Consider the following 24,134-nt stretch of genomic DNA (forward strand, 5'->3'; position numbering starts at 1 on the left):
GAAGCAGATGTCATCAATAATAAGAGCAGATTGAGAACATGTGCAAAACAAGCCGAACTAGACGCGTCGCAATTCTGGGAAATTGCAAAGTGTGGTTGCGCCGACGCCGGTCGCGGGTCGCCGCCGCCGGGACTCGAGTGATACGCCGGGAGGAATACCCTCGGAGGCCGCGCGACGTGCGATTTGAATTCAGTGCCGATCGGATCCCACGTTCGTGATACGTGCCGTTTAGATTTTAAGAAATAGGCCCCTCCCACTAAAGAAATAGGCCCCTCCCACAAATGTAACGGGCTAATTGTATCGTCACGTCACTCCTGAGATCACTCACGTTTCATTTTGAGAGGATTGATCCCCCCAAAAATCTTGTTTTTGCATCGAACGGTTACGTTTTGCGCATTTGTGGCACCCCCTATGGATCAAAGTGGAAATGCTTTAAGGGATTCGTTGAGTAAAACATTCCGACATGTGATTAAAATTTGGGATCGACCGGACGTTTTGTTTGAGGTTTTTGGCCTTCTTTGTAAAACGGGCCCCTCCCAATAACTTTGGAAGCCAATTACGGATGAACGGTAAGGAGTATCAAAATGCCGTTTGGATATGTTTATCGCATGGGTCCAGAGATCATCTGTACCGATTTTTGTTGTGTTTGTGTTTTGAATAAAATTCAAAATGGCGGAAAATCTATCGTGACGCAAATGGGCATGGCCTACATGGGGAGTTGCGTCATGACCCAAGGAATCTAGGGGAAGAGAGATTTTTATTCTACAACCTACGGTTCAAGAGTTATAGGCCAAAAGGTAAAGTGGGCTGTTATAGCGCCACCATGAGGCCGACTGGTGTAATACTTTGTTTAATAATTTCACACTAAATTATGAACCTCCCCTCCAAGTCTTGTAACTCTAGCCCTTACGGTTTCTGAGAAAAAAAGACTTGAATTTGAGTTTTTTCATTTTCCCATTAAAGTGGATGGGGACATTTAATGCACTAATAAATCAATATCAATTAAACTATTTAACCTTAGCAAAATAGCAAAATACAAGCACACGATTCCCGGTGAAGCATATGGCACGAAATTGGGAAAGAAAAACTGTGGGAGGAGTAGCGCGGCAAAATAAAGTTTATCTAGAAACATGAAATAAAGTAGGAAGAGTACTATAGTCTGGTTGCCCACACTAATTATCACTGTTACATGAACCAAGAGGAAAAACAAATGCAAAAAAAAGGTGACAAATCCACCTTTCTTCTCCATCTTCTTCATGTCCCTTAGCTTCTCCACATTGTGAGGATCATTGAGCCATAGCTGCATGCGGACAAAAGGCTCCCTGCCTTTGAGGCTGAGTTTATGCCAGGGTTTGGGCCTGGAGAGCAGGTCTGATACTGAACCTTGTGTCAAGCCCAGGATGCTCTCTCCAAACAGACGCTGGCCTGGGGAACACAAAGCAACGGTCTCAACAATATAATAGTATATACTCAAGGTACTCACCTACGCATGCATGCAAGTGTGTCAGTGTAACTTGACAACTATGGAACAAAAAAATAAGTGTAATATCATCGACGGAGATGAGGTAAGGTAACTAAGAGGAAGGGAGGCACCCAAGTGAGGTCTCTGGTGGGATCTGATCCGTGGCCAGGAAGGGGCTCATCAGCTATATTCCCCAGAGTGTGACTGACATAACAGCAAAATGGCTGCCGCATGAATATGGTCAATAGTATCCGACAGTTACTTTGGAGAGAGACAGAAATTTGTGGAGAGAGAGAGAGAGAGAGAGATGACAGGTGGTAGATGACATGCAACAAGGGCCATGAGCCAGGTTCAAACCCATAAAATGTGGACAAACACTCTGAGCCACCAACAAGCTCCATCTTCATCTTTTCTTTTTTTAAAGATTTATTTTTGGGCTTTTATGCCTTTATTGATAGGACAGAAGGCTGATAGCAAATGGGGGGAGAGATGGGGAGTGACATGCAGCAAAGGCCATCGGGCTCGGGACTCAAACCCGCGACGCTCTGTCAGGCTACATTAAGCCTATAGGTGCCTGGACCGCTACGCCAGCCGTCCAGGCCCTATCTTCATCTTTGATGACTCACCTAAGTTGTTGTCTGTCAAGACCTCCTTCACCTTCTTCGTAATGGCGTAGGTGTCCAGCTCAGGGGACATGGCCACCAGCTCCTGGATGCCCAGTGGGGTGGTGGGCTGATGCAGGACCATCATGCCCGGAGTAGTCTTCCCTCCTTCAGGATGTGGGTTTAGCCCCAGCCCCAGCCCCAGCCCCAGCCCCAAGCTTTCAGGCTGCTGGTTCTCCTTGCTGCTTTCCAGGGCCAGGCTGACTAACGGTTCCACCAGAGGACTCGGGTGGCTGTCAGCTGGGCTGGGTGGTGGTGAGGGTGAGGACTGGTCAGTCACAGGGCTTGTATCTGGGAATGGGATGTATCAAACGTCAAATGATGCGTTAGTATCTACTAGCTACTACCTTGAACAATAAGGTCATCCTACACTATTAAATGAACAAAACTCTGTCAGTCTGTCCTCATCCATTTTTCTCCTCAGTGGATTGACCAATCGATCGGAAATTGCACATGTGCACTGACTGACCATTGGCACATGCAGGGAGGAAGCAGATTCTTCACTTTTCTCAAATTCAAGCTGTTTATCAATATTTAAGAGGGAGGGAGAGAGACAAGGGGGGGTGGGGGAGGAAGAGGGAAAGAGAGGCTATCGCACCCACGCAATAACCCGGCCAATGCTGGGTACTGAAATCTGAACACACTGATCGACACGTCATGAAGCAACGCATTGTCAGCACAAATAAGCTGATAACACGGTGTGAAGCGCTGCATTTTCTATTTACTATATGTACTATGTAAAGTTACAACTGTCTTTCTGTGGCAGGGGGGTGGACGGATTGTGCCAAAATATGGCCATCAGGCAAATCAGGAATCGAGGGAAGGAGAGAAAGCTTATTTCACCTACACGATAATGGGGGCCAATGCTGGGAACCAAACCTCAACAAGCTGAAAGGGGAAAGGGAGGCAGACCAGAGTTCGATCAGAGAGTGAGAGAGAGAGAGAGAGAGAGAGAGAGAGAGAGAGAGAGAGAGAGAGAGAGAGAGAGAGAGGGGGAGCCTGTTATACCCATGCAATAACCCTGCCACACCTGAACATGATAATTGATGCGTTGCTTTGCGATGCACGTAAGGTTGTCAGTGCAATAACCCAGAGACATGCATACTTCATGTTATTGGCTTGAGGCAGATGTAATGTTGGTTTAGAGGCTTTCAATAATTCCTTAAGGAATCTGGCTGCATGTGTTTATGTATAGCCGATGTGAGTAAATCGTGTGCTTACCCTGAATGTGGCCTTGGATGGGGAGCTGCATGAGGCTTTGTCCCAGCTGGTCCAGCAACCACAACTGCATGCGGATGAAGGGCTCCCTGCCTTTCTGGGTCAGCTTGCTCCAGGGCTTGGGCCGAGACAGCATGTCACTCACACTGCCCTGAGACAGCCCCAGGACCTGTGGAGGAAGATTACAGTCAAGTTATATAAAGGTAATTCAAATGATTATTTAGGCGTTTGTACCGCATACACAGTAATAAAATGTCTACACGAAATGAGTGTATTTCAATATCATATACACAATTACACATAGCTTTCCTTCCTGTGCATGTGTATTTCATTGGAGAGATCAGAGTAAAGGGTTACCAGAGTTTTAAGGCTTAATGGTATGCGATTTACCAGGTGAGTGACTGGGGCGCCCGACTTTTCTAACTATAATAATAAAAGGAACACACACTAGTTGCCAGAGTTATTACATTTGGCACATCATACAAAGCTTTTAGTAATTCATGTTCATTGCACAACCACTAGAGGGCAGCAGCACACCATTAAAATCTCAGTTGAGCATAGTCAAGCACTGTTGGTTTAAACCTTTTCAGAGCTGCAACACACTTGAGAAAAAATGGGGGAAATCCATGGTACATCAAGTTATTGATTATTTGCAAATGTCAAGCAGTGCATTGTATGATTGTATAAACTTGAATAGCATAGGCTAGTATAGAACAGACAAGGGTCAAAATGCATTAACCTAAAGAATGTGTATTTTAATAAGTCGACTTGGTACTTGTTAATGAAGTTAGCCTAATATTTTTGTATGACATTTATCTGAACTAAATCATGTATGACTTTCACTTGAATTATTTCTCAAGACATGCCTAGGGCGTGCCACAGGACACGTACAGAGAGCTACCAATATACTTAACAGAAAATTAACTGTAGCTGCTCCATAGTGAATAAACATGGAAACATGGTTAGAGTAGCGCAAACAGAGAACCCAGAAGAGTTTTCTAGGAATAAGGGCACATTTTCCATTTCAGAATTGATAATTCAACTTAAGAATAAAGCTTGCTTATGTATTATATAAACAATCTCAATCAATCTGTATGTGGGATCCATACAAACAGTCTCCTATTCATTATCTATGGGGCAGCTGCAGGTTTGATACCTCGATAACACTGCTGACACTAGCAAGGAGTTGATAATGTCGAAATCCAGAATGACATCTGACCTTTTCACCAAAGATCCTCTGACAGATGCCGTTCTTTGCCAGCTTTTCCTTCACTTGCCGCGTCAGCTCAAGGGTGTCCACTTCCCTATACATGTACATCTCATACTGCTCCGGAGTCAGGGGGGGCACAGTGGGTTTGAGGGCACGGGGGATATAGGCCGGGTAATACGAGAGCCTCCCAGGTCCGGGGCCCGGGGACTCCCCGCTCACAGACGCGTCTGACTCAACCTTCACCTCCACGGGCCGACTTGATCCTGACTCCTCCTCGGCGGCGGATGCCTCCTCACTGTTGAGGAGACCTTCGCCGTTCTCCAGACGTGGCCAGGGCCGGGGCAGGGCGGAGGGCCCAGAAGAGGAGGAAGACAGAGAGGGAGAAACAGAGGTGAAGGGTCGACAGCTGCCTCCGCCAGCGCTGCCCAGTCCCATGGGCGCGCGCTCAAGGGACCAGTGCTGGTCAAAGTAGGTGCCCACCTCGCCAATCTCAGTTTTGACTTTGCGAATGATGTTCTGGACAAAGGCAGCGGGCGAGAGGACGCTGAGGGGTGTCTGGGGGCTGCTGATTGGGTTGGCCAAGCAGACGGAGACGGAGCCGCCCTCCTCTTGCTTGATGAAGGTGGGCAGGGGCAGGCCCTTGGAGCGCTCCGGGGGCGCCAGGCGCTCCACCTGGGCCATGACCGCGCCCACGCTGGAGGTGGAGGTCCTGCCGCACACCTCCATTTCCAGCAAGGCGTGCTGCTGGGCCTCCATCTCTCTCCTGGCCTGCTCCAGGATGTTCTTTATGGTGTCATCAGAGCTGCTCCCAGCCCCATTACTGCTTCTGCCTGAGGAGTTGCCCAAAGATGACTTCCCATCACCTGAACAGTAAAGACCCACACGGTTAAGACTCACACATCCCCACCCCCACTCCTTTTACCTGGCATTAGAACAAAAATATTGGGTAAAATGAAATGAATGTGAATATCTGAATTAATACATTTTCATGAAATGTTATGATATTAATGAAAGATGAATGAAAATTATGGCTTTGAGCGATGACTTACTACAGCCATCTGCATCCTCACCTCCTCGCTGAGACTGGATCTCCTTCTTGGCCTGCTCTAAGATGTTTTTGATGGCATCGTCTGACCCAGTTTCAGGAGTTCGGATGCGAGGAGTGATGCTCCCTGCCACAGAGGGTAACACACAGAGAGAGAGAGAGAGAGAGAGAGAGAGAGAGAGAGGAGGGGGTGAGTGGGAAGGTTGATCAGAGAGTAGTTCCAAGGCTTTGCTTTTGACTGGTAGATCAATGGCTGCCTTTGAGAGTGCGCTGTCTGAGGTTGCAGTATACAGGAAGCTCAACTTTCAAAAGCTGTGAATCTAGGGAGAAAACAAAGTTTAAAAGTAACAACAAACACGGGAGAGGAAGCCTTGTAGAAGTTAAAGATGAGGGCCAAGTGGATTAAAAAAAGGTTTAGACATAGACTGGTCTGGCAGAGCTAAACCCCCAACGTGAGATTGCTTAGTACGGTGCAAAATGTATACTTCATTGTCCGACATTCCAGTGAGTTGTGAGATTAAAATTGCGTTAAAACACAATTAACGTGATTCTTAATCATGCTTTCCCAAATTTATTTTAAATTATTATATCATTATAATTACTGTAAACCGGTGTACCGAACGGTCCATACCGAATGAATTATTGCAGAACTAAAATACAGAGTTTCCCACCAACATATTAAGCTGGTGCACCATACATGCACAACAACACCACTCCATGTTTAGTGGAGTGTTGGGGAAGAGGAGCGCTTGTTTTTCTTACCTCAACGTCCTTAATAGTGAAATAGCTTCTACAGTGCTTTTTTTCTAGCCACTTTGAACGGAATGTGCAATGAAAAAGTTCACATTTGTTAGATTTTCAAAAAGCCTATGTATAGGCTATAGGGTTAAAGTGGTTAAACAGATGTTGATGCTATATTAACACATTTGGCTGGGGATCCCCTGGAACACACTCAAGGACCCCTAGGGATCCACCGACCCCACTTTGAGAACCACTGCCCTAGAAGTTGGGTATTGTTCAAAGTTAAAACCAAAAATATGTAGTTTTAATTCATTACAAATAAAAGAAATCAAGGACATTTCTGTTTTTGTATGGAAAAAGTATTGAGCAGTGACACCAAAATATTGAACCAAACCGAACCATGAATTCTGTGAACCGTTGCACCCCCAAGTCCATCTGCTTCAGTATGTCAGTAATCCTATTAAAATCATTGTGTGTTGGGATGTCACTGCACCTATTCTTTGCATGAGCCTCACACTTTGCAATAAAGTGGTTCGAATTCCAATTCTGTCCACTCACCTCTCTGACGGACCTGGATGGTCCTGAGTGCCAGGATGTTCTGCTCATCGGAAAGGAACTGCTTCATCTTAATAAAGGGCTCCTTGCCTTTCACCGTCAACTTTCTCCAGGGTTTTGGCCGAGCCAGGATCTCGCTCACCGAGCCCTGGGACAGACCCAGCACATAGTGGCCGAACACACGCTGGCCGATGTTGTGCTTCAACAGCTGTTCTTTCACCTGGAAGGCGATCTCCGCCGTCTCAAGCTGTCCGTCCTCGTCACCGGCAGTGGAGCTGCCACTCTCTGATCGGTCACTGGGCAGGCCCGCTTCAAGCACACCTGCGCCTGTGTGCCCCTGATTGGCTGACATGAGGGCAGCTTTAGCTGCATAAAGGGCGGTGGGGAACGCCATGAGGCCGCTGCCCTCTTTCTTGAAGAGCGGAGACAGCAGCTGCCTGTGGAGGATATGGTCCCCTGAAAGCCGGTCTACAGAGCACGGGGACACCGAGAAGGGACGGGGGAGGTGGTCGTGGCTGGAAGAGGACCCATCCAGGGTGGGGGGGCCAGGACTGGGGGAGGTACGGCCTTCCCCATGGGAGGAAGATGAGTGGGAGGCAGGCGGCCTCCCCATCTCCCTACCAGAATCCTCAGACTGGTCATCATCTGGAGAAAAGACCAACACATCAGCTAAGATGAATGGGATTGCTCTCTTTGATACTGTACATACCGTATACTAGTGAATGTGCGACTAATACTAGATACATGGCATTTTTTTTTATTAAACAATAAATAAATGAAATTGGTCTAGTAGAAGAAAGACAGATTACAAAGGGCAATTAATTAAAGAGTGAAGAGCAACTTCAACTTTGCCTTAAAAAGAAATTCCAAGTACACATGGTCAGTTACATATCTTATGTGTATGCTTTAACCCATTGAGACCTGAAGCCGATTCTACATGTCTCCTAAATCTCAACAGTATTCTGAAAAACGTATGTTTCTATATCAGTGGTGCTCAATCTTTTTCATGTCAAGGAACCCCAAAATCATATGTATTTGGCCGCAGACCCCCATCAAAATATGTTGTTCCTGGGACCCCCAGAAGCAACGATTTGAGTTAAAAATGTTGGCTTTAAAAATATATATATTCAAAGATTTGCACACATTTTCACGATTTTTCAAAAATAGCAGATCTACAAGCTCGTAGCGCGGCACTCGGTGCCGCGCTATGAGCTTGTATATCTGCTATTTTTGAATAGCCCAAAGTGTAAAATAATGCCTTTTAGCTCAAATCAAAAAATGACACAGTTCCAGGTCTTAATGGGTTAAAGCTATTTTCCATTCAGCTGAACAGTTTCAGCAGACATAATTGACGACGCAATAAAATAAAGAAAACTTTCAATGCCAAACGATGCAGACCATCTATTCAAACAAATATTTGGTTGTTTACTGCAAATGGCTTTCAGACACATGGTGAGAGGCAGACAGTTATGTAGCCATACCGTTGCTGTGCAAGATGCGAGCCTTATCTGCCAGGTACTTGTGAGACGGGAGAAAGGCCTCTTTGTCCAGCAAAAGAGCCTCTGCAGCCTTGGCAGAATCCTATAGACACAAACACACACAAACACACACACACATGCACGCAACCGCATTCCGCGGCACACAGGGAGCACACAAACAAAAGCTGTTAAATTTCGATTAATCAATTATAGCAGGCAACACACATCCTTACAATGGATGATGGTTACTGAGGCATTCAATGGCACGTCTGTAGTTTTTCTTCACTGACACCAGGGGGAACATTAAGAACAAAACAAAAGTCTGGTTTGTTAAAAGGCAGGCTACTCTGTTTAATGGGGCCGTATGAACAATAAGACTGGACGAGAGGAAAAAAGCCTTTTGCAAAACCAAGCAGAATATCTCACCTGGGATGAACTGCCATTTGCTGAGGCAAGCTTCATCACCTTCAGGATGCTAAAGGGAGTAAAAATAAAGAGCCGTAAAGAAAAAAGTCTAGTTTGGGTTCTACATGCGCAGTGGCAGTCATTACGAATTCAATCTATGCCCAAATCTCACCTGAGCTCTGTTTTAATCTCTTCATAGTCCATCTGGGATTGCAGTTTAGCTTCTAATCTCTGAAATGGAAAAAGAGAAGAGGCACTTTTTCAATGCACATTAAGAGGGTCCTCATTAATAATCAGAGCTACTGAGCACTCTAATGGTGTTCATTGTGTGCTGTCACTTCCTATGTGTTGGAATCACTTTACCTCAATAGCTTCTGTCTTATAGGCCAGCTGGCGTTCCAGCTCGAGGATCTGATTAGCCGAGGTCTCCTGAACTTCCTGTAGTGTGAACTGAAGCCTCTGAACGTTCTCGAGCAGGCGGAGGATTTCGCGGTCTTTAGCCAGCAAAGCAGCCTCCAGCTGGGAGGGCAACACTTCTCCCTTCTCATCTCTCTCCTGACAGGGTGAGAAGAGAAAATGTGAGCCAGGGTGGAAGAGTGAGAAAGCAGTCGGAGATAAAGAGACTAGGAACGAAGAGGCTGAGAGGCCGTCTAGAAACTCACATCCTCCTCTGCTGTCTCCCTAACCCAACTCTCATACTCTTATTATAATAATAACAACTCGCCAATAAAATGTGATAATTTGACTTCAGATCGTAATTGCTTTGCAATGTCAATTTAACAGTAATGCCAACGTAAGCAGTTGGATTGACATATTCGAGTTATTATAATAGGGTAATGTTAGAGATGGAGAAAATGTGTTCTTCTTACCCCACTGGTGCCCTCTGCAGGGTGGCAGCTCCCTTGGGTGGCATTCTGGGCACTGGCCAGCTGCTTCTTTAGCCTCTCCACCTCCCTCTGGGCCATTTCCGCTTTCTGCACACAGACAGCACATTACGGCGTTACAGCCCTCAAACAGAGGTGGCATCACTGCATCGGTCTCACAGAGGATCGAGATACGACCAAATCGAATCAAAGGAGGGCGTCCTTGCTCTGAAATTTAGAGAAAGAAGCCAGGGGCCCCCACAGAAGTGTGCAACCACCACCACTCCGTTCTATTCTGCTGATAGGGCTGTTTAGTCAGACCACTTTCTTTCCCCTCCCCAACTGTTTACCTGCTCTGTCACACCGGGCCTGCTAATTAATGATACATTTTGAGAACATTTATCTAGGAGCTGCTGGTGGGAATCGAGAGAGACACAGAGAGAGAGACACAGAGAGAGAGAGAGGAGAGAGAGGAGAGAGAGAGAGAGAGAGAAAGAGGGAGGGAGAGAGAAAGAAAGAAAGAGAGAGAGGGCAAGAGATAGAAACAGTGAAGAGTAGAGGTATCACTGGGAAAGGAAGCAATCAAGGCAATGAGGTAACTAAGAGCCCCGTGCACACGTAGCTCTGGCATCAATCGTGCTCGGCAGTCTCTCCTGTCCTCTGCTGAGTGGAGCCGTGCTGCCGCGGCGAGCCCACCGACAGGGGCTCGGGTTTACACTCGCTAATCACAGGCTCGGGGGAGGGGAGAGGGAAGAGGGGAGGGGGGGGGGGGTGCTGAGAGTATGCGCAGGACGCAGGGTGTCTAATTACAACCGAGGCTTGATTAGAGGAGTGATTACCTTAACGAAGGAGTGTCTCAATCAGAGGAAGAGAACGGTGTGAGGACAGCTCACAACTCACCTGGTTCGCCTTCTCCAGGTTTGTCACGATGGTGCCAACCTCCTCTGCCCTGGAACACACAGACACACACACACACACACACACAAGGGTCAGTGAAGAAGTAGTAAGCTACTCACAATGGCTCACTCCTTATATTATTAGTTAACATTTAGTTTATATTATGCATTATAGGTGTGTGTGTGTGTGTGTGTGTGTGTGTGTGTGTGTATTATAAATTATATTTGACATTATACAACTGCGATAGCAACATTCTGCGCAAATGATGCAAATTCCAGCGCCCAAGTACTGCTGCCACATGTCTCGAAATAAATTATAGAATCCCGCAATCAAGTCATCACGTCTTTTTATATTAGAGGGCTTTTAATTCCTTACATACAATTCTCACCTGATCAGACACTCACCACTGCAGCAACCATCACAACCAACCCCCCCCCACACACACACGGCGGACTAGGAGACCCAATACATGCTGCCCAAGTGGAGACTAATATTTTATTGAAAAGACATTGCTTCATGGCTCATAATGCCATGCTTCATACCCATGTCAAACCCTACAGATTCAGAAAAGGTCTTTAGTCAACTATACACATCATGTTATACATTGTATTATATGTATTGTTTGCTGATAAGCAAAGTTACCTTCAACAGTTACATTTTGTCAGGGAATCTGATAGAGGAAGGTGGAAATAATACATATAAGGCTAGCAGATGGCTAATTCCCTATGTGCAGAACTCTTTTGAGATTGAACCCCAACTTGCCAGTATACATACATCTCACAATCACAGAAGTCTAATTTAAATAGCTGCTCAGCAAGATTATTCATGAGGTTTGTTTGAAGTTCAACAGATTCGTCTTGGCACACGTGGGACCCGATTTTCAAAAGGTAGAGAAGGATGAATTAACAAGAAGGGTGATGTTGATTTAAATATGCACATAGATTTCTGAAGTTACGGGACAAAGAAATCATTTTCTCTACAAAGTGTTGAAAGGACATTATATATATTTTTTACATCCCTATCAAACATCTTTTTTTCCAACTGTCTCTTTTCTTACATATTTTGCACCAAACTGTTTTCTTTAACCTCATTTATGTCTGCATGCATAACTAAAATGACAACCCAATAACACAACTCTTTTTTTTTCTACTCAAGTATTCAGCATACTTCCGCTGTATTTCTTACGGTAAAATGTACGATCAATTGGATACTGTAAATGCCTCGAGCAAAAGTGCTTCCTATACCTACCTGGCATTAATTAGCACCAATATTGTGTAGTGGAGATCAGCTAACGTTTCCGAGGGTCTCCGCCATATCCAGGCCCTATCAATAAGCCCAGGATAGATGGCGCTCTACTGACAGCAAAACCGTAACAGGTGTCACCTCCACGTTTAATGAACTTGTGCCGGACGGAAAATGTTTTGTATTGATTACCTGCTCGCCTACTCAAGCCGGAGCAGACAAATAGTCTTTCTTATCAACATTGAGGAAACAGTCAGTGAGAGTAATAGAGGCAGGCTCTGGGGTTCCACGGGCTTGGGGTCAAGGAGGGATAACTGTGCAGCCATGGAGGCTCAACGAGTGTGTGTGTGAGCGACGGGTGTTCAGGGGCTTAGTTAGTGTCACCAGCAGCCAACATGTGCCCGCGTGCACACACGCCCACACACACACACACACACACACACACACACACACACACACACACACACACACACACACACACACACTATGACAAGTCCCTCTCACAGAGATGGTCTTTTCGAACCGCCGGTATACATGAAAAGGTATATAGGGCCAAACTGAAAACGCATCTAATCCAACAAAATGGATGGCGCTGGGTCCTGGAAACATCAGTTCAATTGCGCCATGGATTAAGCCTGGGAGAAAATCCATTAGCAGGGCGTCTCACTGTGCTCGGGGGCACAACCCAAACAAAAGGAGTGTTTACTTTGAATGTCTATCGACATCCTTCATAGAAGCTCAGATTCATTTCAGCCGCGTGCTGCTGGATACATTGCGCTCAAAGACCAGGACAAGGTAGAGTGTTTTCTGAAGCAATCTTTAAATGGAGCAGTTCTTCTTGAGGGCTGTCAAAGCCCAGCTGCCAGTGCAGGCAAACACAGACCTCTCTCATTGACTTGCATTAGCAGCTGAGTCACTCTCATTCTCTTTCGCTTCTACAATGGCATTCCGTAGCTTTACATTTGGGATTGGAGGTGTATGTGCTTACACACTTTACAATTGGTTGTTCCCAGCCAGCTTATGTCTGCAATACACACACACACACAGAAAGCAGAGGTTCCGTCAGGTCCCCGACAGTATAGCAGAGGTCCCGACCTCTAAGTTGCAATTCCTCCCATTGACAGTCCAATGAACATATTAACCCCGGGAACGCATCAGTGTCATTTTTAGATTTGAGCTATAATCATTATTTTATACTTTAGCTATTCAAAAACAGCAGATATACAAGCTCCGCGCTATGAGCTTGTAGATCTGCTATTTATTTTTCAATCGTGAACATTTGTGCAAATCTTTGAATATATATTTCAAGCGAACATTTGTAACTCAAATCTTTGCTTCTGGGGGGTCCCTGGAACTAAATATTTTGAGATGGGGTCGGCGGCCAAATACATTATAATAATTTTGGGGGTCCACCACTGATATAGCAACATACGTTTTTCAGAAACCAGTTAGGATTTAGAAGACATTGGGTTGTCTTTTTTGTCTCTGTAAAGCCTTTGTTTCACAGAATCATGTTAAGCAACTTTCTCTCAATAAAATCCATGCAGCTATGATTCTTCTAACTGTTCTGTTCTTCTTCTTTTGCTGTGTTTTACACCTGCATCACCTGCATGTGAGCAAAGTTGTTTAGGGGAGCACTTGTTTTAACCCATTAAAACCGGGAATGCATCTGTGTAACCACTTTAACCATTAATTTATACTTTGGCTATTAAAAAATAGCAGATACACAAGCTCATAGCGAGCAAAACAACTGCTCACACACACACACACACACACACACACACACACAGGTAATGCAGGTGTAAAACTTAAAAACACAGCAAAAGAATGAGAATCATGGCTGAAGTTTATTGACAGAAAGTTAACCTGACAACGGTGCATTAATGTGAAACTAAGGCTTTACAGAGACAAAGAGGATAGCCAAAACTGTCAGTGCAATTTTGTTGAGTTTATCGTCGTTTAATACAATCAGATTGGACTTTTCTCTCACAAATGGCGCTGTCAATTGAAGAGGTTGGGACCTCTAAGTTGCTTGCGGCTAACACACAGAGACACACACACACACACACCCACACCTAAAATATATGATACTTTGCAATGAAGCCCTTCATTTCTTGCTTTGATGAGCATTTGGTTCATCATATTGTGAGCATGTTTTTATTTATTTGTTCTTGTAGTGTTTAATGTCATGAACCGTGAATGGTGTTTGTTTGTTGTTAACTTGTGTATTATTTTGCACAGCCAACAACTGTGCACCAACTCCTTGTGGCTGAAGTTGTGTTTCATTGTTGTGGCCAACCTGCACCTCAAACCAGGAATGAATGCATGTTCTCTGTCCTCCTCAATAAGAATGGATTTGAACAATAAGTAAAGACACAGCGGAGTAAACAGAGGCAGATTCTTACTTGTTGGTCATCTCCTGGTTGTATTTACACCGCAGGTCCAGTAGTTCTGTCTGTGCAGTGTTCAGAGCTGTTGAGAGGCACATAGGAAGTGACATCATGAACTGGGGTGGGGGTGGGGGGAAGATCTTTGACCTTAAAGGGATAGTTCACCCCAAAAAAAAATTCTATCCATTAGTCACCCCATGGAGACTTGAATTCATGGATATTTGTTTGTTTCTGTTGCATTCCTAAGCCAAAAAGTTGATGACCGGCAGTGGTTTTGGTAGGAGACATGCACAAAGAGTCCCCTTTGTGTCTCCTATCGGAACCGCTGCCTACTTAGGAATGCAAAAAAACAAAAAAAACAATGAATTGAAGTCTCCATGGGGTGACTACATTTTTTTGGGTGAACTATCCCTTTAAAGCTACAATCCCATTTTTTTGGACCATCTAAGTTTTAGGCAGGTTCCCAAATGTTTCCAAAAGATTCTGTCTTGGGAAAATGCTGTTTGTAACATTCTCAACTGCCACTTTAATATAAAACATAGGTTTATATGTCTGTGTTTACAGATCATTTAAAAGCTACAATCCATAGGTTTTTCCCAAGGAAAGGTAATTGCAATGATGTCCAAACTACAATAAATGATGTCCAAACTACAATAAAGATGGCAGTGCATCTAATGTCCAATCCATCAATCTGGTTCAAATAACTTTACTGACATTGTCAACAAGTAGGTCTCCTACCTGACACCAGGTAATGGAAAAGTAGGGAGACCACCTCCAACCACTGCAGATGTACTAGTTATGTTGTATTCATATATTCTAGCATATACAGATTGGTCAAATTACATTTTATTCATTTAAATAAGTTCCACTTCAGCTTAAAGGGATAGTTCACCCAATTTTCTTTTTGTTTTTGTCGCATTCATAAGGAAACAATTTGATGACCAGCGGACCGGTAGGCAGCGGTTCCGGTAGGAAACACAAAGGAGACTCTTTGTGTCTCCTACCGGAACCGCTGTCGGTCATCAAATTATTGGCTTAGGAATGTGACAAAAACTAAAAAATATCCATGAATTCAAGTCTCCATAGGGTGACTAATCGATAGGAAAAAATGTCATTTAGGGGGTGAACTATTCCTTTAAGATTTAAGATGTAAAACTTAAAACAAAAGCTCATACAATACTGTACATTTCAGAAAGGTGGGAACGAAATCCAGTGTGAGCAAATTAAGGCATGGTAGGGTTACAATATTTCAAAAGGGAGAGCCAGACTGACTTTGCCGGCTGGGTATTTAAAAACTTCAGTTAATGCACAGCCTCGCTTACATGAATGCAGAACCTTGATCCTCTCTTGTGCCTCCGACAGCCTGTCAACCAGGCGGACATCTGTGTCATCCTCCTCCCTGAGAGATGATATTCTGTGTCAGTTCATTCATGTCCACACATTTAACTTGGACGTAGCATTCCTAGCAAATACAGCAGCGCTGTAACAGGAAATAAGTATGTGACTTTAATCCATTAAGACAGGGAAAGCATCTGTGTCATTTTAGATTTGAGCATGCTTTGGCTATTCAAAAATAGCAGATCTACAAGCTCTGAGCTTGTTTATCTGCTATTTTTGAATAGCCATAGAAATCTAAAAATGACACAGATGCTTTCCCGGTCATAATGGATTAATCAACTCTTATGTATCGTATTTTTTACAAATTCTAAAATGTCCAATGAAATAAATTACATTAAATTAATGATAAATGTGAAGGAGCAGGTTGATTCAAATATACAGTACTAGAGGTACGGTACTGGAGGCTGGGAGACCAAATACAGTTTTGTTGAGCGGTGTGAACACAACCACCTGCTGGTACATCAACTAGACAAAGGAGATGTTGGTGGACGTTAGGAGTGTTTGTATTTGTATTTGTTGATGACATCTATTATTGTGTTAATTTGTTATGCTATGTTGATTAATTGAATACATAGGACCACAATGGAAACAAGTAGCCAGGACTTTTTTGTGTTATCCTTTTAGCCAAAATGTCTTACTGTACCACGTGCTGTTTACATTTCGGAGTCGGACTAATAAAGTATTCAATCAATCAAGGAAGACTGGGGTCCCCCTGTCTCCTGTTTCCATCCAGGGAGAGGACGTGGAGGTGGTCCTAGTTCACTGTTATAGTGCCACCATCTGGGCAATCTGTATAATATGCCCCCATTTGACAGCATAGTCACAGCTCTGCATGCCACGTGCCTAATTCTTTTGACTTCCCATTAGAACCAGGTACTTGGTGGTACTTTTTTCATGCCCGTCCTCCCAGCGGGGCCAAGCAGTGCTTAATGTTACCATTAACTGTTTTTGATGTGCTATATTGGTTAAAAGGATGCAGATGGAAACAATGGTATTAGTGGGTAAAGTAGAGTTGGTGGGTAGAGATGAGTAAAGGTGATGCAAGCTGATACTATGTATGGAAAGACAGCACTAGAGTAGTGGGTGAGATTTCCAACCTATCTGTCAAGTTTTGGAACTGTATCTGGTACGGTTCTGAGACCCAGATACTGTTAAAGGGATAGTTCACCCCAAAATGACTTTATTTCTATCGATTAGTCACCCCATGGAGACTTTAATTCATTCGTTATTTTTTTTTAGTTTTTGTCGCATTCCTAAGCCAATAATTTGAAGACCGGCAGCGGTTCTGCTGCCGAGAAGTCCGCTGGTCATCAAATTATTTGCTTAGGAATGCCACAAAAACTATAACATATCCATGACTAATCGATAGATTTTTTTTTGGGGTAAACTATCCTTTAAGGCAGAAAAAATTATAATCCTAACAGATACAACAGGGTTCCAGCAGCTGCGTTGCTTGGATCCCTACTAACATTAATATAAATTAATAAAATCCTACAGAATATACTGTTCTCTACTGAACTGACCTAAACTGTACTGTACTGAACTGAGCTGGGGCTGAACTGAATTGTTGAGCTAATCTGAGCTGAGATAAACTAAACTTAACTAAACTAAATGACTGTAACATGCAAGTTTGTTTTCAGTGTTTTCAATGGCAACCTTGCCTTGTTCTCAATCCCACCTGCATTCGGTTGTCAGTTACATGACAACACAGTCAATCAGACTGCCCTGCATGCAGCTAAAGGGGTACCCTGTGTGTTAAAAAGTGACACCAAGTAGTCCTGACCAAGCATTTTGTATTATGACAAAGTTGGGAGTGAGAATGCGTTGCCGAGTTCAAAAGAGAGACATGGTTCTCACCCATCAGACCGGTCCTGGTGGTTTTGCTGTGGGGAACCCGGAGCCCTCAGAGCTGATGTGCTGTTGGGTGTCATTAGGCTGGCTGGACGCTTGGACACCTGGGCCTCTTGTGACCCTTCTGCTGATGTCCCTGATGCTGCAGCTCCCTGCTCTGTGGACTCTGTGTGAAGGAAACCAAGAGTCACACGCTCGCTCAGTCAACTGGAGGACACATCTAGTGTCTCAAGGGTAATTCATACTTCATCTCACTACTTTTTCAGGAAACATAGACGAAGACAAAACTGACATATTTTCAACTGAAAACTGCATTGTTGACCCTTTTTTCTTCTTTAATTCTTTTTTAACGTTATTTACTCAGGGCATTGCTGAAAAAGTGCACTCATGCTCTGCATACCAGTCACACACACATCAAAACCTGGAAGCTGCCAAGTACAACCACATCTTTACCGCTCTAAAAGGGCACTTACAGGTGGCTGCAATTCGGAACTGGTCCCTGTGAAAAGTCAAACCCCCCCACCCCCAAACAGTTTACTGTACATATTTTTATTTATACCCTTTATATGATGTTTTTTGCATAGTAGCGTATATTTGTCTGTCATTAGATGTTTTTAGATGAAGGGGTAAGTGGTGGTCATTCACTTCCCCACCCAGATTCATTCTGCCGTTCCAGGGGTTTAAACCGGGAACCTTTCGGTCACAAACCTCTAACCTTTTTGGCCACCGCTGCCCCTGCAAGTACATCCTTTGTGTGTCATCTAAAGGATTGTGATGTTAAATTACAGTACTACATGAGCAGACATACAGTAGGAGGACCTTATGGAAATGGAGCCCCTTGTCTGGCAATATTGATGCAATACTCAAAACCTATCAGGTTGCATCATCTCATGTCTGAATGTGTTATTTGTTCTCCGTAACATGCAAGCTGGCCTGTATTTCCAAGGTTAACCTCAAAAGGTGTTGTCCTTGTGTTTTTTTATTCTGTTTCTTCGTAGAAAGGCGATGAGAGCTGTCAGGTGCAGGACAGCATACAGAGTCAAGAGCCACTTAATCTGTGCCTCAAAAAAGAAGAAAAGGGGGAAAAAAAGAAATCTCCATTAGGCTGTCAATGTTGTGTGGTTGTGATCTGACCTGTCTTTTCAAGGCACTCCAGGTGTTTCCTCCAGTACCCAGTGATTTCTCGCACCAGGGCCTCACTGTCAGGGGCCGAACTCTGCATCTGCTGAAGCCTCTCCTCCAGGGTGTGTGTGGCCTCCAGCACAGGTGCTGGGTCTATGAACACACACGCACACGCACACGCACGCACACACACACACACACACACACACACACGCACACAGTGTAAGAAATATGCACACATGTACAGTACAGTACAGTACATTTACACGTACACAAACCCCTTTAGATACACAGAGAAGAAGATTTGTACGATTTGTACAGTGTGCTTCTCAATAAAAGGAAAAGTTATACTTTGCAAGTGTTCTATTCTGTGTGTGTGTGTGTGTGTGTGTGTGTGTGTGTGTGTGTGTGTGTGTGTGTGTGTGTGTGTGTGTGTGTGTGTGTGTGTGTGTGTGTGTGTGTGTGTGTGTGTGAGTGCGCACGCACGCACGCATACATGTCTGTGTGGGTACATGTGTGCGTGCGTGCTAAGTAAAGCACATTACAGAGGTTTTCAGTGTGCCAGTATCAACAGTAGCAGACTATTCCACTGAGACTCGGTTCCAAAGAGTGACTCTTCCACTCCCTCCCCTGCCGAGGCTTGCCTTTGAAAATCTCACAGGCTGGACCTTAATGACATGAGTGCAGTTCCGTCCCTTCAAATGTACCCAGATCAAATCTAATGAGTCTTCTCGCATGCTGATAAATGACAGCGGAAACACAAAGAGATTGCCACAGAAATATGACAGGGACTTAAGTCCCAAGTATACACCTAGGTAAATCCAACAAAGTGTGGAAAAAGTCAGCTCCTGAAAAGGGAGGAAGGAAAGAGAGAGAGAGAGAGAGAGCGAGAGAGAGAAGAAGCGGGATTCTTTAGCACAACAGAGGAGCTGTTTTGCAATGCATGCGCGGCAGCACTAGGCCCATGGGGCCAACTAGGAGGCTGTTTCTCAGCTAACAAGTCTCCTCTGTATCATTTGATCATTTAAATTATTATGCCAGGAATTCTCAGGAGGCGGCTCGGCACTCCACATCACAGGGCTGTTTTTAATCTTTCCCTTTTCCTACCCCTTACCCCCCCTCCCGAAAAGTTCAACAGCTCAGAGAGAGAGAACTGCTCCTGTTGTGTACCTGCCTGCCGAACACCAAAGGAGGCGACTTCTAGTGCCAAAGCACAGAGAGGGAGGCTCAGGGGAGCTGCTTGACAAGGAGGGGGGGGGAGCCACCATGTGCACGTGTGTTCTCTCTCACACACACACACACACACACACACACACACACACACACACACACACACACACACACACACACACACACACACACACACACACACACACACACACAGCAGCCCTTCAAAACTCTTAAAGACGGGAAATCGCTGCTTTGCTGCACAAACTTTACTCCCACAGCTTTCATCCGCTCATCTTAAGACTTCTATGCAGAAACCGATCAGATCCCGTCGTGAGTGTGGGCACTGACTGAAGTGACTTTTCACAGAGAAGTTGAAACCACGGACGAGTGAACTTTGCCAGACACTGCCGAGAGAATATAACGTCTCATCCGGAAGGGCAACAGAAGTACACACATATCCAAGACACATAAAGATATATATAAACACACACGAACACAACTTGTAAAATATTGCAATTTGTTGAAATACTCGCCAACGTATTGCTGTTCATTGCCTTATCTGCATTTTCATCAGAAAGGGGAAAAAACTAAAAAACTTTTGGGGCCATAACTGATTGAACTATTTTTTCCCAGGACCGTTTACAGTCAAACGCAGTCTGCATTCATTGTTACACCAGCTCTGGAGATATTGCATCAGTCACAAGGGACATCACCATTAAGAGCACAGCTCTTCTAAGACAAACAGGATGACTTAAAGCACTGCTATTTCATCGACCCACTGTCACAGAAATCACTTTATCAGCCTCTTTCCCATATATCCTTTCAACTTTTAATGATCAAAGGACAGAGATTATAGTAAGGGATCTCTCACACATGGACAAGCCGGGATTATCAATCAGTGACAAGGGAGTAAAGAAAAGTCAAATTTAAAGTGAGGGGATATAAGTTAAGTCTGTATACAAAATTAACCCCGTCAAAGAGGAGCCGCGGGGTTACTCCCCGATGGCTTGGGATCTACAGTTATTGAGGTTGAGTCAAGAAAGAGTGCTGATACCTATGGAGGATTGTGCTCCTAATTGATGTAGCTAACAGGCATTGCTGGCAAATTATTTTCCAGGGTAACGCTCAACAGTCAAACTTTAACAAACCAAAAACAGGCAGTTAGGTAGAGCTAGGTAGGTAGGTAGGTAGGTAGGTAGGTAGGTAGGTAGGTAGGTAGGTAGGTAGGTAGGTAGGTAGTATCATCATAAAAGTGAGAAACATTAAATGGAAAACATTAAACAATAAACATAATACACACAACATCAGACAGCTTCATAAGAAGTTGAAGTGCATTGGTGGACTATCTCAGAGTAAAGTGCTACACTTGACTGACCACATAGGTCCTGATGTAACAATGATTGACATTCCACGTTAACCTGAGGAAATACTTAGTGACTGATGACTGTGCTAAGTTGATAATAAACGTGAATCAAGATTACCCCCTTTTTCATAAAAACACTCTTCGCTATGTGGATTGTGTTCCATTCTTTCTTTGTGCAGTCACTCTTGCAACATTGGCAGCAACCCTCCTAACCAACAGTAAAAACTCCAAACAGTCTACGACAAGTTTCAGTGCTCATGATCTTCTCCTGATCAAGACATAAAACATGACCGACCTCGTGCTTTCTACACTGAGCGAGTCACATCACTCGGCGTGCAAATAAACAGTTAATTTTTTAATTTGGCCCTTATCTTAATTATGGCTGATTGGACGTCTACCCAGAGGTCACGATAACGGATCGCGGAACAGCACCTCATTGAGGCTAATAAATCACAGGACATTTAATACATCATATTCTCCCGTGAAACGCAGGTCCATCTCCACATGAATCAAAGTGACTGGGAAGAGATGTGGCTGAGTGGAGAGAGGATGAGGAGGTTCAAGGAAGGTCATTCTGGACAAACTCACATCTGTCCACTTGCAATGACGAGCACTAATTCAGGGTCCCCTCAATTAGTCACAAGCTAGAATAGTTTTACCAATGTTAATGGTAAAGTATTACACCACAGTGTTTTGTAGAAACTGAATTACTTTACATTGATATTTGGAGTTTCATCACTTTGGCCAAGAGGTAATAAGATTTCACACAATACTGTGCTGTGCTTGGTATTGGCCAATGGGACGATGTTTCTTCGCTATTGCTCATCTCTCAGCAGGGGGCAGTGCTGTGAGGGAACCTTCAACCTATAGACAGCATGGTGGGTGCTACACCAAAGCCTCTCCAAACCAGGACTGCTGTGTACTGGTCATGTACGTATGCCTGTCAAAGAAGCAACGGAGGGGAGAGAGAGTGGACAGGTTTCGGGATGCGCGTCTAGGTGGGTGGGGGGTACACGGCAAGACAAGCAGGTGTGTCGGGGCGGTCCGTCTTGGCCCTGTCAGCGATACACCATCATTAGGCGGTGTGGGCTCAGCAGGGCGCACCATTACGTCTCCCTGGGCCCTGTGTAATTACGCTCTGACATAATTAACCCAGCAAGCCCATTAGCCAAGCACTAGCTGGCTGGAGAGAGAGAGAGGGAGAAAGAAAGAGAGGGAGAGAGAGAGAGAAAAAACCCTGCTATAATTATTTGTTGTGCGCATGTTAATGAGGCCAGCTGTGTTCCCATCATACAACACGAACAAATTAATTTACAAGGCTGTGCTTCAAGGTTTTTTCTTTTCATTCAAAACAGACTTGTTTTTTTCCCCCTCACTCCCCTTCTCTGAGTGGACTTCAAGGTCCATAAACAGCTTCTGCTTCTGCTGCAACAAACAGTAACAATGTTGTAATATTGTTGTCATGGACCAAAACTAGGTTGATATAACAGTACGTCCTAAGGAGAACTTGATATCCAGCAAGCACAAATGAAGCATCTCGCTTTACCTTGAAGTAGAGAAAGGAGGGGGGGCAGAGAGGCCAAGTGAAGCAAAAACAACTTGTGTGAAGTGCGGTGGCTTTCATACTGTACAGTATATCTGAACAAAACAAAGTTGAAAGGCACATTTCTTGAACATACTTCTTTTGCTTCAGTTCCATGTCTTTGTCTCACAGACTGAAGGACATGAGCACTGCATGAGAGTGGAGACGGAGATAAGTAGCAAAAAAGGATGACGCCAGAAAAAAGTTAGAAGAGAAATCCTACGCACAAAAAATAAAACGGAGAAAGAAAAATGACCTACTTCTCATTTTGACTGAAAAGCGTTACAAACGAGAACAATATGAAGAGTTTAATTACAAAATAAGGCACCCACCATTAGCCAAAAAATATTTCAGAAAACTACTGTTGCCTTTAAAATATAGTTTATAGCGCATTCATCGCTCCTCTTTAGACCTGTGCTTAAAAAATAATTATGTTTTGAGGATATAATCATTGTGATTTTCAAACATTGACTGATTAAATACATGTAGCACGTCTTTAACAAAAATGATTCATTTAGACCATGAAATCCCTCATTTAGATCAATTTATAGGCTTCACATTAATTTCAGTCCCATCATCAGATTTCGTCCACTCTCTGACACACACACGCCCGCACGAACGAACGCGCACACACCCACACGCACACACACACACACACACACACACACACACACACACACACACACACACACACACACACACACACACACACACACACACACACACACACACACACACACACACACACACACACACACACACACACACACACACGCTCTCTTTTAAGAGCACACTCCGCTTGGTCCCTGTGGGGTCTTCTACTCCACAGGGACCAGTTGGAGAGGCCCAGCTCTTTTATGAACATAATGCATTATTAAGCACCTCAAACATCTCCTGGGCCTTTGTTTATTACTGCTCTTATTAATCACTTGTGCATAATCTCATCCCGCCCAGAGAGCTTTCATTCTCCATCAGCCTTTTTACGTTCTCATCTCGGATAGACGCGCACGCAGGCATGCACGCAACACAGCACTCCCCCTACCATCTCATCTCTTGACCATACTCAACTGCACAATGATAATAAAACCACTCTACGATGCCTTGCAGGCTTTGCTCCCTCTGCTGAATGCCCGTGTAAAAAGACAAGAGAAGGACAACTTTTCTTTATGCATTTGAATGAAGTTGAATTGCTAAGGTCAGTGCATGCTGTTCAGATATCCTCACAGCTCACAGGAAAATGTCGGATGTTAATGTGTTTGACTCCACAGACACTGTCACCAATCATATCAATATACAGTATGATGATATGATCATCTTGTAATAATATAGCAGTATGATACTAAACAAATGTGTCAAAACCAAATGCGTGTGTGCGTGCGCATGCGTGTGTGCGTGTGTGCATGTGTGCTCGTGTATGTGCAGTCTGTCCTCCTCAGCAGTACCGGTGATCCACCACTAGCAAGCGCTGTTGCCACAATTG

At 44.3% G+C, this 24,134-nt stretch overlaps 1 protein-coding gene across 1 annotated transcript in view; it reads right to left on the reverse strand.

Annotated features, from left to right (window-relative positions):
* cux2b (cut-like homeobox 2b) overlaps positions 1 to 24,134 on the reverse strand; it is a gene marked incomplete at its 5' end in the record, with an annotated part of 123,174 nt that overhangs the window by 4,123 nt on the left and 94,917 nt on the right. Inside the window, 16 exons of the mRNA XM_080433615.1 lie at positions 1,237 to 1,425; positions 2,089 to 2,415; positions 3,346 to 3,511; positions 4,562 to 5,415; positions 5,623 to 5,724; positions 6,897 to 7,538; positions 8,375 to 8,474; positions 8,798 to 8,846; positions 8,949 to 9,007; positions 9,140 to 9,331; positions 9,646 to 9,750; positions 10,540 to 10,588; positions 14,184 to 14,250; positions 15,491 to 15,567; positions 17,424 to 17,583; positions 18,552 to 18,692. Of these exons, the coding sequence (XP_080289741.1) occupies positions 1,237 to 1,425; positions 2,089 to 2,415; positions 3,346 to 3,511; positions 4,562 to 5,415; positions 5,623 to 5,724; positions 6,897 to 7,538; positions 8,375 to 8,474; positions 8,798 to 8,846; positions 8,949 to 9,007; positions 9,140 to 9,331; positions 9,646 to 9,750; positions 10,540 to 10,588; positions 14,184 to 14,250; positions 15,491 to 15,567; positions 17,424 to 17,583; positions 18,552 to 18,692 (3,279 nt within the window). The remainder of the gene's footprint in view (positions 1 to 1,236; positions 1,426 to 2,088; positions 2,416 to 3,345; positions 3,512 to 4,561; positions 5,416 to 5,622; positions 5,725 to 6,896; positions 7,539 to 8,374; positions 8,475 to 8,797; positions 8,847 to 8,948; positions 9,008 to 9,139; positions 9,332 to 9,645; positions 9,751 to 10,539; positions 10,589 to 14,183; positions 14,251 to 15,490; positions 15,568 to 17,423; positions 17,584 to 18,551; positions 18,693 to 24,134) is intronic.

The sequence above is a fragment of the Gymnoscopelus braueri genome, assembly GCF_963280865.1.
Source record: "Gymnoscopelus braueri genome assembly, chromosome: 7".
NCBI lineage: Eukaryota > Metazoa > Chordata > Actinopteri > Myctophiformes > Myctophidae > Gymnoscopelus > Gymnoscopelus braueri.